Genomic DNA, 12,577 nt, shown 5'->3' with positions numbered 1-12,577 from the left:
GGCAAAAATCGAAGTGCAATAAATTGAATCAACCGGATCAAGTTCTACTCAAGCTACTTAGAAGAGCCTCACGTACCATTGGCCTTCATCGGTGATCTTTACGCTATCTGTAGGAACCCGGCTACTTCCTGCTGTGAGTAGAATTCCAGCTAATTGTTGAGAGCCGCGGAGGTGAAAAGGTGCAGGACATGATACTTCAGTGCCATATAATTATCTAAACTGTTGAACGAACAATCGAACGTGGCTGTCAGTGAACAAAAATAGCAAGCAAAAACCTCACGAATGAAATATACACAAGTATATTACAAATATACACTCACAAAATGTACCGCCGACGTCACTAGCGTTGTTTTAGCATGGGGACACAAATTATCACCGAAAGACTACCACATGGGTCCCAGAAAAACGACAATAATATGGTGACAATTGGATGTCCAAGGATAAGATAACAACTTTTCGATGACATGGCATCTCTAATGCAAAGAGGTAACCGGTCCAAGAGGTACTTTTCATACTTAACGAAGACCAGATACAGCTCTGGCATTTTTCCTTCAACATAATGCAGATTCCTCGCATTGTTGGAATAATTGGTAATGTATTTGTGAGTAGGCAACACGAGATGGCATATTTAGACAAGAAGTACACAGCCAACATTGTAGATCTTTTGAGGGCACGCGACAATTGAGGAGGCGGAGAAATGCCGCACACGGCCACTACAGCATACAGGCATTCAGACTGCTCTCTTGAAAAAAGTTGGCGTTGTACGGCGGCGAACACGCCCCACAACTAGGGTGCACGGTGTCAGGTGCCTGTAGGAGGAAAAGACCATCAGCCACAAATGGTTGTTTAATAAGGACACTTTGGTGTCAATGCAGTGCGCTACAACCGCCTTTTGGCACCACTGCATTATGGAGCCAGCGTGGGCAATTTCAGAATGGTTGCCTGTTCTAAGAGAGAAAAATGAGCGCATTTCTGATATTTGTTCTCTGGCCCTGTCTAAATGAGCAACGGCTTTCCATAAATCCAGACATATCTGCAGGAACAGCGGGACTCTTTTTCTGTGCCTCCCTCTTTTCGGCCGCCGTGCGCCAGCATCCGGGCCTTATTCATTGTGCCCGCCTACTGTCAAAAGCAATGATGCGGGTCAACTCGCTTGACTGAACCATGAATGCGCTCTCACTAGAACCGTGCAGTGCTATCACATTCAGCGAAGTGATAAGCCGGCAGTTCGCCTGGCGAGTCGGTCGCGTCCCGTGCCAAGCAACTTCCCTAGCGCGAGCGCCTACAGCGCTGCACAGACAAGCAATAGAAAACAAAGTAGAGAAGGGAGAACACATATGGAGCGCAGCTGTTAGGAGAGCATCGTGCCGGCTACGTACTTATGCGGCCACCTATACCGCCGTCGATGTTGTGCCCGCCGATCGACACATCATGCAAATGGCCGAGGTGGTGGCTTCCCCGTATCTACCAATAAGTGACTATGTGGCGGGTCGAAAACGCCTGGTGCAAAACAGCAACAGTCTTCGCAATTCTCCTTCTGGGATTCATGACTTGGCTTTACCAAACCAATTTGCCGACCGTTTCAGGTATGCATATTTATCGTCGTTAGGGCCTGTTGCCCGTGCGTTGTTGGGTGAGGAGCCTAATTTTGTTTCGCGTGGTTCAGTTTGCTTACGGCCGCTGTCGCATGTCTTGTAAAGAATATTCTACCCAATGAGAACGCTCTTGAACACATAATGCATTTCAGTTCTCACGAAAACCCAACAAGCATTAAATGTAACATAAACATAGTAGTAGTCGCTGCAGGGTCCCTCCTTCCTCGCCTCGAAAACTCGCTGAATCGTAAAGCGGAGAATAAGCCGGCGAGAAGCTGTGCGTTCTAAAGATTTCTGAAGGAGAAAATTGTAGCGCAGAGCAACACACGGACAGACAGAGAGGACGGGACTGGCGCTAACTTCCAACTGTGTTTATTGAAGAAACGTACGTACATATATAAGGAACACAAGAACAGCAAGGGCACGACACTCGCGATAATCAGGCACAAAACTAAGGGGGAATCATATCTATAAGCATTGTCAGCAGGCAAACATTTTTGGCAAGCATTGCATAACAAGAAAGCTCCATGACTTTGGCGGTTGCACGCGTGTTCTACAGATTGCAATTTTGAGACTGCTAGATGAAGGAAAAGGGACCAAAGAATAAGCAAGAAAACTTGGAGATTGTTTATAATATTGGTTCTTACAAGGCGATAACAACGCTTCAACATGAACAGGAACTAGGAAGCAATGCATCATACGTAAAAGCGTTGCTTCAGTATACATCACAAACGACGAATTGCGGGCGTAACCAATCAGAGAAACCGATGAACAAAAACAAACAAGTAGGGGTGTGCGAATACCAAATTTTTCGAATACGAATCGAATACGAATATCCACCTTCGAATATCGAATCGAATATCGAATATCAAAGGAAACATGCCTCCACAGAAACGATATTTTATTTAACATGTAGCTATTTGAAGAAAAAATAACATTAACAGCCTGACTGGCAACACAACATACACTGCTATCTCCAAAGCACAATGTCCAGGCTAGCACAATGCACATCACCACACAAGCAAGTATCACGGCACAATGAAAGTAATGACTACATGTTATCATGAAGAAATATGAGGTGCTCCACATGATCAGGCAACAGGCGCTCCCTTGTAACAGAGACACCCCCCCCCCCCCCCGCGACTGAAAAGGCACGCTCGCTTGGAACAGAAGTGGCTGGTATAGGGAGTTACATGGGGCAAATATTTGCCAGACTGGGGTATCTGAAGGTGCCTACCGTCCGCCACCAGTCGCGTGGGTGACTGTCTTCAGAAGTTGTCCCGCATAGTGAACGAGTGGTAGTGCGGCACGTTACGGCCGCATAATATTGAAAATGTACGGTTACATGATCGCCAACAGCGCTGCACGTCGGAGATGCACCAACAATAAATCATACGTATTGGGGCGCTCGTCGCACGCAGATATCGTGCCTCCGTGCACTTACGATGTTTATAGCTCCTCTCGGCAACGTTTTTAGCGATACGAACGCAGCAGAAATGTGGAAGACGAGTTATTTTATGCATGATAATTGAATCGCATATTGGTATTTTTCGAATATTCGAAGTTATCTAATATTCGAAACTTTTCGAATACGCTATTTTCGAATCGAATACGGATATTTCGAATATAATATTCGACGAATATTCGAAAGTTTCGAATATTCGCACACCCCTACAAACAAGAAAACATTTTGTTTCTTTTTTTCTCTCTATCGGAAGCGCGTGTGCTTCTGCAAGCAGAATTGTAATGAAAACGACACAAAACTTAAAGGTCCGATGGGGTGCGTCATAAAATCAACAAGAAATAACGGCAACAAGACTTAAACGTGCAAAGGGGCGTCAATAAAACAGCAAAAATGAAAGTAAGATAACCCAAATGAGGTGAAAGTTAAACATGTCCTTCCAAGAAGGTCACTTCATTACTCATGAGTGTTACCGAAGGCGTGCTAATGCAGTTGTCACCGCTCTTTAAAATATAGTAGGCTTCAACTATCTCCCTTTCCGTCCTATCTAGTGCCCTCTTCAGGAAACTTGTGCGCGCAAACTCAGGTGTGCACCCGCATCTTTTGCAATGCTCGGCCAAATGCCCTCCCGAGTTGTTCTTAACAGACAGCGCGTGCTGTCTGGCCCTCTCATTGAAACATCGACCCGTTTGTCCTATGTAAACTTTATCGCAACTGAGGGGGATCTTATATACGACATTGGTATCACATTCGGTGAAAGTAGTGTCATGTTTCTTTTCACATTTCTTGCTCTTTCTTTTTGACATCATGGAGCATACCTTCGAGAGCTTGCATGGAGCCGTGAACACGACATTGACACTGTACTTTGAGAGTGCTTTTTTTCAAGTTATGCGAGATTCGGTGTACGTACGGTATAGCTATCGTGGGTTGTCGCTCACGCTCATTAGAGTCATTGTTTCCAGGACCTTTAAGCTTCTTCAGAAGGGACTCGCAAACACTTGAGACTAACAAAGCAGGGAACTTTGAAGCGTTAAGGCGGACAATTTGCAGTTGAAAACTAGCGGGCATTTGATGTTGGCAAGATTTTTCTAGAGAAGCTTTCAGGCAAGTCATGGCGATACCTCTCTTAACAAGTTTTGAGTGGGCACTGTCAAAGGGCAACAGACTTTTCTTAGTTCTGGGGTTATACATCCAGCAAATGTGCTTGTCCGTGAAGGACAGCTTTAAATCAAGGAACTGAATGCTGTTGTCCTCTTCCATTTTTCTAGTGAACCGAAGCCCTTCACCTGCATTGTCAAATGCCTACTGTATGTCTGAAACAACTAGATCCGGAACAGCGCTACCTTCGCAATTTAAGATGACCAGGTAGTCATCCACATATCTGTAGGCCTTAGTGACGTTAAATTTTTCTCGTTCTGGAGCCAAGCGCGTGTCAACAGCTGATAAGAAGATGTCACATGCGTACGTACACCGTATCTCGCACAACTTGAAAAAAGCACTCTCAAAGTACAGTGTCAATGTCATGTTCACGGCTCCATGCAAGCTCTCGAAGGCATACTCCGTGATGTCACAAAGAAAGAGCAAGAAATGTGAAATGAAACATGACACTGCTTTCACCGAATGTGATACCAGGGTCGTATATAAGATCCCCCTCAGCTGCGATAAAGTTTACATAGGACAAACAGGTCGATGTTACAACGAGAGGGCCAGAGAGCATGCGCTCTCTGTTAAGAACAACTCGGGAGGGCATTTGGCCGAGCATTGCAAAAGATGCGGGTGCACACCTGAGTTTGCGCGCACAAGTTTCCTAAAGAGGGCACTAGTTAGGACGGAAAGGGAGATAGTTGAAGCCTACTATATTTTAAAGAGCGGTGACAACTACATTAGCACGCCTTCAATAACACTCATGAGTAATGAAGTGACCTTCTTGGAAGGACATGTTTAACTTTCTCCTCATTTGGGTTATCTTACTTTCATTTTTGCTGTTTTATTGACGCCCCTTTGCACGTTTAAGTCTTGTTGCCGTTATTTCTTGATGATGATGATAACAACTTTATTGTTCCGCCAGAAAAGGAGGCCCCCTACTCCCCGTCCTCGGCACACAGGCCTAGGCAACGGGGGCCGGCACCTCCGCGATTAGAAGCAGGCGAAGAGGTCTTGACTCCTCGCGGCTTCTTCCGCCAGGCGGATGGCTTGTTGCTGTGAAGCGGGTTCCTCGCTCCGCAGCAGGGCTTCCCAGGCCTCTCTACAATTGATATTTGACTTAGCCCCTGGGGAGCTACCGCACTCCCAGATTATGTGGTCGAGGGTCCCTCTCGCCCCACAGTGCTTGCACCTATTGTTTGGCCTATCATCTTTCTGAATATGATATGCCCAGACCGGGTTTACAAAACTGCCAGCTTGCAGGCGCCGCCATGCGACTGCCTCCCTATTGTTCAGGCTTTTATGCGGTGGTGGCACCACTCTGCGAAGTAGCCGATAATTTTCAACGATTTCGGTGTAACTTTGCAGACGCTCGTCCATGTTCTGGCAGTCGGGCGGCTCCACAGTCACCCGGAAGTAGAGAGCTCGGGCTAACTCGTGGGCCGCCTCGTTGCCAGGAACGGACGTGTGTGCTGGGGTCCAAATTAGGCTGATTTTTCTGTTCAGCCGTCTACCGGACAGAAACCTTGCCGCTTCAGGCGAGATCCGACCTTTTCCAAAATTCTAGATGGCCGTTTTGCTATCGCTAATTATAAAATGAGCTTCCGTTCCAACGCAAGCGAGCGCTATTGCAAGTTCTTCAGCCGTCTCCGTGTTGCGGCTTCTAATGGTGGCGGCCGATACGGGGGCACCTTGGCCGTCGAACACCGAGGCGACCGCCGCGCCCGACATGCCACTTGCCGCGTCCACGTACGCAACCAACTTGTGGTCCATTGGTCCAAAGCGTTTGATTAGAGTTTGCGCTCTCTTTTCCCTCCTCTCTGCGTGGAATATGGGATGCATGTTTCGAGGGAGGGGGGAAATAATGAGATTTTCTCGGCAGTCTTTCGGGATGTTTGATTTGCCTCGTGGTCCCCTATCGGTTTGAAGGCCTACCATATCGAGGATAGCTCTGCCTGTGGTCGTTCGGCTTAGGCGATCGAGCTGTGAAATTCTAACAGCCTCCGCTATTTCGTCCCAAGTATTGTGCACTCCCATAGAGAGAAGCTTCTCTGTGGAGGTGCTGATTGGTAAGCCTAAGGCCCTTTTTATGCACCGTCGAATTTTATGACGCACCCCATTGGACCTTTAAGTTTTGTTGTCGTTTTCATTACAATTCTGCTTGCAGAAGCACACGCGCTTCCGATAGAGAGAAAAAAAGAAACAAAATGTTTTCTTGTTTGTTTTTGTTCATTGGTTTCTCTGATTGGTTACGCCCGCAATTCGTCGTTTGTGACATATACTGAAGCAACGCTTTTACGTATGATGCATTGCTTCCTAGTTCCTGTTCATGTTGAAGCGTTGTTATCGCCTTGTAAGAACCAATATTATAAACAATCTCCAAGTTTTCTTGCTTATTCTTTGGTCCCTTTTCCTTCTAGCAGTTTCAAAATTGCAATCTGTAGAACACGCGTGCAACCGCCAAAGTCTTGGAGCTTTCTTGTTATGCAATGTTTGCCAAAAATGACTGCCTGCTGACAATGCTTATAGATATGATTCCCCTTTAGTTTTGTGCCTGATTATCGCGAGTGTCATGTCCTTGCTGTTCTTGTGTTCCTTATATATGTACGTACGTTTCTTCAATAAACACAGTTGGAAGTTAGCGCCAGTCCCGTCCTCTCTGTGTGTCCGTTTGTTGCTCTGCGCTACAATTTTTTTCTTCAGAAGTGATGAACGAACTAGCCCAACAAAACGCATTGCTAAGCGTTCTAAGGAGCTGTTTGCTGCCGTCCGTATTGCCAGCATTATATATCAGCTGTAATTGCACGAAAAAATTACCATTGCAAAATGTTTCGTCTTTCCTGTAAGCAGTGCACCTATATATAAAGCTTCATTATTCCTGCACACATATGCACCAACAATTTAAAATCGTCGCGAACTGAGAGGTCGTGAGTTGCATTCCCGGTCTGTCGACGACATGACCAGGCTAGAAAACAGGCCTCTAGACATTGTCTTGGACCGGGCTACCACCTTCATTCGATGCCACAGCCACAGCTATCACCTCACGCTCACCGCTGTCAACGTGCACTCTGTGCACGAGCACGTGCACGACCTCGAGAAAGACGTTCCGTTCACAGAAACTGGCGTGTTAGCACTTTTGGAAATCTGGAGCGATGAGCCCACTGTGTCGTCCACAGCAAGCGGCTTCATTACAGGTGCGGAGGCTTGGGCACATAGAAGAACACGGCGATGCGCAACTTCAACGTAGGCCGCAACCTATTTCGCCAGCCGCCAGACCTAGAACACACACATACAAGCAGCGGAATCGGCGAGGTCTGCGTTGCGCACATGAATTCCAACAACCAAAACATTCCGCTTGCGGCCATTTAGCTGAGAAGACTCAAGAACCCCATACCCACATTAACACTGGTACGTGAAACGTGCGTGCGTTCTCCATCATAAGGGACAAGAATAAGCCCTACATATGACCTTACCGCGTCCGGTGTTATTAATACCTATGTTGCTGTTGTCATCGTTACGCAACTGCGACTCTTCAACAGTCTGTGGGCGTATACCATTTGCGCCTATCTTTAGCGTCATCTCGTAACGTTTCGCTCGATGTAAAAAATTACGCCGCAGTCACCTTCCCGCAGCACGCTTCGCATGACATCGATTCGTAGAATCTGCGGAATTTTTTCTGTGCATGATTTCCAGTGTTTTGTTTTTGTGTTTTGGTGTTCTATGTGTGTTTTGCTGTGATTCGTGGTGTTTTTATTTGTGTTTAACTATGGTTCTCGCGTGTTTCTTTGTGGTGGACGTCGTTTCTTTTGCCGTTTCCCTTGCGCTTCTTTTACTCGAGCCTCAGGTTTGACGGCGTCCGTCTGCTGCCGCTTGGCTTGTGCTTCCTCGGAGTTTGCTGGTCGACGTCGACGCTGCCGCTCTCGTGTTAGCTCCTGTTGATGCTGGAGTCGTGCGGAGTTCTTTGCCCTCCCCCGGTGCGCACAGTGATTGGTCGGCTCCTTCCCGGTGCGCTGTTCATGTGACCTGTATGGTGCAGCAGCTCTGATACCCACCTCTCTCTTCCTCTTCGGATCACGTGACTTTGCTATGCTGCTTGTGGCACCGGAAGTGAAAGGTTTTACCTAGAACAGCTCCATGTTTAAAGATAGCGGTAATATGTGATCTCTATTAAACTTGAGCCGCCCAAAAATCGCTACATAGCGTCAGTCACTTGCCCCAATGGTGCATCATGTATCCTAAAATGCACCACACATGCTACCCTCTATCGGATATACTGATACACATGCCGAGGATATGATACCGATACAATGTACCCGGAGAGTATTTTTGATACTGCCCACTGCCCAGCACTGACTATAGCTGGCTCTATTAAATAAACATTAGTCCGTCAACCTGTGACTTCAGTTAGCCCGGTTAAGCGCCATATTGCTGACCTGAGTTAGTCCGGCCGGTATAGATGCAATTTTCCGAATTTCGTGTTTTCTTGTGCCAAATTACGGTGGAATATTTATTGCAAATCCAAACAAATGCGCAATAGCACTTTCGTGTGCTGTCAGAATAGAAACTTGTGACCATGTATTTGCACTACAGTCCCACTGAATCTGACCCTTAATAAAAAATGACAGGGTACATTGTGAGTTCACCTGAATCTACTTGAATGCGGAAGGTATGTTCGTTTTCTTCTCAGTCGATGTATATGGGAGCCTACATGAACGTCCGGTCATCTAGGCTCCCTCGATGAACCTATGCTGCCCCGCCACCCACCGAAAGCTTTGTGCACCTAGCATGGGATCGCACTGCCTCCAGGACTGGAGGCACCTCACCTCGTTTTGCACTGCCTCCGTGATCACCGCACCTTTGACCAAGCTACGATATCACGCGATGACGCTGTAGTCTTGTGCCCCAGTAGTCAAGGAACGAGACGGCTGAACCAAAATCGACGCCAGCATGGAACACGAGCCGTGGCTTCACGTGTCACTCCGAAGCGCCATCTTTATTTTCTTCTGTGGAGGTCGCGCGCTCTCCGGTTTTGTTCGCCGCCCAAAGAAGGGCGCTACAACGGAATTACGTGGCGTTATGTGACATGACATCACGCCAGAACTTGTGGCGCTATCATGACGCCGCAAATTTTTGCGATCTGTGGCCTCCTGATGACGTCATGTGGTGACGCCACCACGTGAGGATGATTTTGTTGCACCACTTGCTCCCGAAGCCGTAGGACGCGAGACGCCGACGACGACGCGGGAAGCCGACGCCGATGGTGAAATTTCGTGTTCAGTGAGGCATATAAGGCTTTTGCCTTAATATGAGGGGAAGGAGGGGAGGGGGGGCGCAGTCCGGAACGACTTAATGCCCTTTACTTGCGGCATGCGCCCGGAAGGTGTTCATGATGGCCACTTGGTAAGCAACTTTTTCGAGCTTACGCTCTGACTGCGCTGCGTTGTCGGCTTTAGTCTGATTATCTTTAAATAGGCGCTAGAGACAAAACCGGCAACTGTAATAATGAGCACATTATGTTATTTCGGTAAGTATTGCATACTAATTGCACAATCAACACGGTACATTTAAAAATAGGAAAGCCTGCATAGCGTTATCGCAAGTTTTATTCATACATTGCAGAAAGTAAGGACCTTCTGCAGTTCGTTATCACGTGTTTCTGTGCAGCGAAAAATAGCAGTGGCTCCTCTTTCATATTGCAGGGAATGTAAATGCTGGGCACCCTATACAGGCTGTGCTTGTCGCCGAGAGCGGTGAGCTAACAACGGCGGCCGCTGCCGCCGCAAGCGACGCAGTTTCTCAAAGCGAGAGCGCGTATCAAGGCAGATACGAAAGCCTTAGGCCTTTCCGTGTGGCAGCTGCCAACTAGTTGTCGTTCTCCCACTTGTCAATGTTATTGGTATAGAAACCGTACAATGCTAATAATAATATTACTGATAATTTTGCTTATATGTTGTTTTTACTGTGTTTTGTCGCAGGTATCACCCATTTTCCGCTCTGGTCGAAGCGTCTCCAGCGACATCGATCCATCGCTTCTGACGCCCCCATGCATACCGATGATGTCACCATATGGTTCGTCGAGAGTTCAAATGAAACATGCTTAAAGGGTCGCCAGGCATGCTCAATTGAGTCAGCTTCATTGCACAACCCAAGCGCGCGTATCCTTCTCTTGACAACAGGCCAGCTATCTCCAGACTGTGACTTCTATAAAGCATTGTCCTCACTAGAAAACTTTGCTAGCTTCAAGATTAATTTGACGGACACGTTTAGCGACACGCCTATATATTCCTGGTACAGGTCTCGAAACTGGACTAAGGGCCCGTACGGAATAGAAGACCTCAGCGACGGCATCAGACTCGCGGTATTGTGGAAGTACGGCGGAATCTACCTGGACCTCGACGTCATTGTGCTTAACGGCCTCCGGGAACTAAACAACAGCGTAATGTTCGAAGTCACTGGCCAACTAACGAACAGCGTGCTATATTTTGATAAGGGACATCCGTTCATCGGTGAAGCGCTCAAAAGGTGCGCTAAAGAGTACAACGCTGTTCATTGGGGGAGCTGTGGTCCATCTCTACTGGGACGCGTCTACTACTCATGGACCAATGGGGAAAAAGTGGTCAGATTTAGAGAGCGCGAAACGTTTTTTGCGGTTGGATACGATGCATGGATGTCGTTCTTCGAGCCCAGCAAAGCTGGTTCGGTGTTTGAGGCTGTAGCAAACAGCTATGGCGTCCACCTGTGGAACAAATTAAGCCATGGTGTGAGAGTTGTTGTTGGATCGGGATCAGCCCTTGATGTATTGGCCAGGTTCAACTGCCCTACTGTATACTCAATAATGAAGCCAAAAAAATTTTTTTGATGTTTGCCATAATTCCTCTAGGTCTGCAGATTGCTGAGTGTGATTGCTGACACTTTGAATTGCGATCAGGCGTAATTCTTTATGTGCGTACGGGTATTACATGTACGCTGTAAGTCGTGTGTTATGAATGAATTGCAGTAGTGCTTCGCGGAATTTATCTCGCGGTTATAGCTGATAGAGACAATGTAGAAGAGGTCGCAATGCAGTAGCAGACGGGAGCGTTCCTACTGGTGGTTCAGTTAGGCAACGAGAAGCAACAGTCACTTTAGCGAAAAGTCAGTCTCTGAAGAAAAGGTAGCGTGTGGATTATCAATAAACTCGTCTAAGACACTGGGGAAGCGTAATTTCAGTGTAGCAAATGAAGTACGGAAGGTAGACGATACCGTATGCGCAAAGGCAAACATAAACATAAAACACAAACATAAAACGCAAACAAATGCAGGCGAACGTCAAATTTGGAAATTCGAAGGGAATTCACATATTGAAAACGAAGGGTGAATCGAATAAATATTTTTCGAATAAATTCGGATGAGATTACAGCTGCTGATTTTTGCGAGAAAATGTTTTTCGTTTTTATCTGCACAGATGAAAATTCAACATTATTAAAAAATGTAGGCTCGGGGCCAGTAGTCGGCTAGAGCCCTCAAAGAAAACACTCAGAAAACAGTAAGAAAAAGAATTCCACAGCATATCCCCGGGGTGAATGATGATGAGTGGGGCGAAGCTCCGGAGAGAATCATCGGTAAACCGTGAATACTTCGAGTAATTCGCCCAATATATGATCAAGTAAACACGTGAGAAACACCGTGTATATATTAAACATCAAACTTTTATTGTACGGTTGGTTTACGTGGTCCCTTCATTACAACGGTCTCCCTAGCGTACGTCGCCGCACTAAATCGAACGATTGCCTTCCAGCACTGCCACGCGGCATATGTGCATCTTCCGTGAATTTTGCCCAGTACATCATCAATGACGTGAGATCGGGCGCGTTCATACTAAAGGGTCGATGAGAGTCATGGTGACTTGCAGCTCACCTTAATTTTACATGTACGCTGTGAATTTTTATTGTTTAATCACGCACAGGAGAAATCTCACATAGGCACTACCTTGGAGGTCAAAATCCTGTGCCTATATATACGGGGTGGTCAGTGAACGGTTGTGCAGCGCGAGCAGTCGTTTTTTTCAATCAAGAAACTCGCTAGCAGACGCTGCCTGCGTCGGCCTCGCGAGGCGAGAGGAGGGGGGGGGGGGGACTAGAGCACGCATCTGCAACGCAACGAGCGCCTCCGCGCCATCTAGGGATCTTTCTGAGAACTAGAGGTAGCTACGACAGCGCCATCTAGTGCACATTCCAAGAACTAGAGGTGGCTACCTACTACTACTACTACTACTACTACTACTATTACTACTAACTACAGAGGAGGGACAGCCCCACACCCAAAGGAGCTTCGCCCCTAAAATTTGCAGTGGCTTAGCTCGGCTATGCCACTGCGTTAGCAAAGGCTCAACTGATTA

General features: G+C 47.0%; 1 protein-coding gene across 1 annotated transcript; it reads left to right on the top strand.

Annotated features, from left to right (window-relative positions):
- Positions 1 to 1,344: 1,344 nt before the first annotated feature.
- On the top strand, positions 1,345 to 11,479 carry LOC119386579 (lactosylceramide 4-alpha-galactosyltransferase-like). The gene is made up of 2 exons (XM_037653868.2): positions 1,345 to 1,586; positions 10,176 to 11,479. Exons 1-2 carry the CDS (start codon positions 1,481 to 1,483, stop codon positions 11,057 to 11,059), a joined length of 990 nt encoding a protein of 329 aa, XP_037509796.1. The 5' UTR covers positions 1,345 to 1,480; the 3' UTR covers positions 11,060 to 11,479.
- The last annotated feature ends 1,098 nt before the right edge of the window (positions 11,480 to 12,577 follow it).

This window comes from Rhipicephalus sanguineus, chromosome 3 (assembly GCF_013339695.2).
Source record: "Rhipicephalus sanguineus isolate Rsan-2018 chromosome 3, BIME_Rsan_1.4, whole genome shotgun sequence".
NCBI classification, from domain to species: domain Eukaryota; kingdom Metazoa; phylum Arthropoda; class Arachnida; order Ixodida; family Ixodidae; genus Rhipicephalus; species Rhipicephalus sanguineus.
Note: the sequence above shows the minus strand (reverse complement) of the source record. Positions and strands in the feature narration are given on the sequence as shown.

Bases quoted from the DNA above. Each gene is read 5' to 3' on its own strand.
- LOC119386579 (XM_037653868.2), top strand. From the start codon at position 1,481: ATGTGGCGGGTCGAAAACGCCTGGTGCAAAACAGCAACAGTCTTCGCA. The intron at 1,587-10,175 runs GTATGCATATTT...GTTTTGTCGCAG, and splicing joins CAATTTGCCGACCGTTTCAG to GTATCACCCATTTTCCGCTC.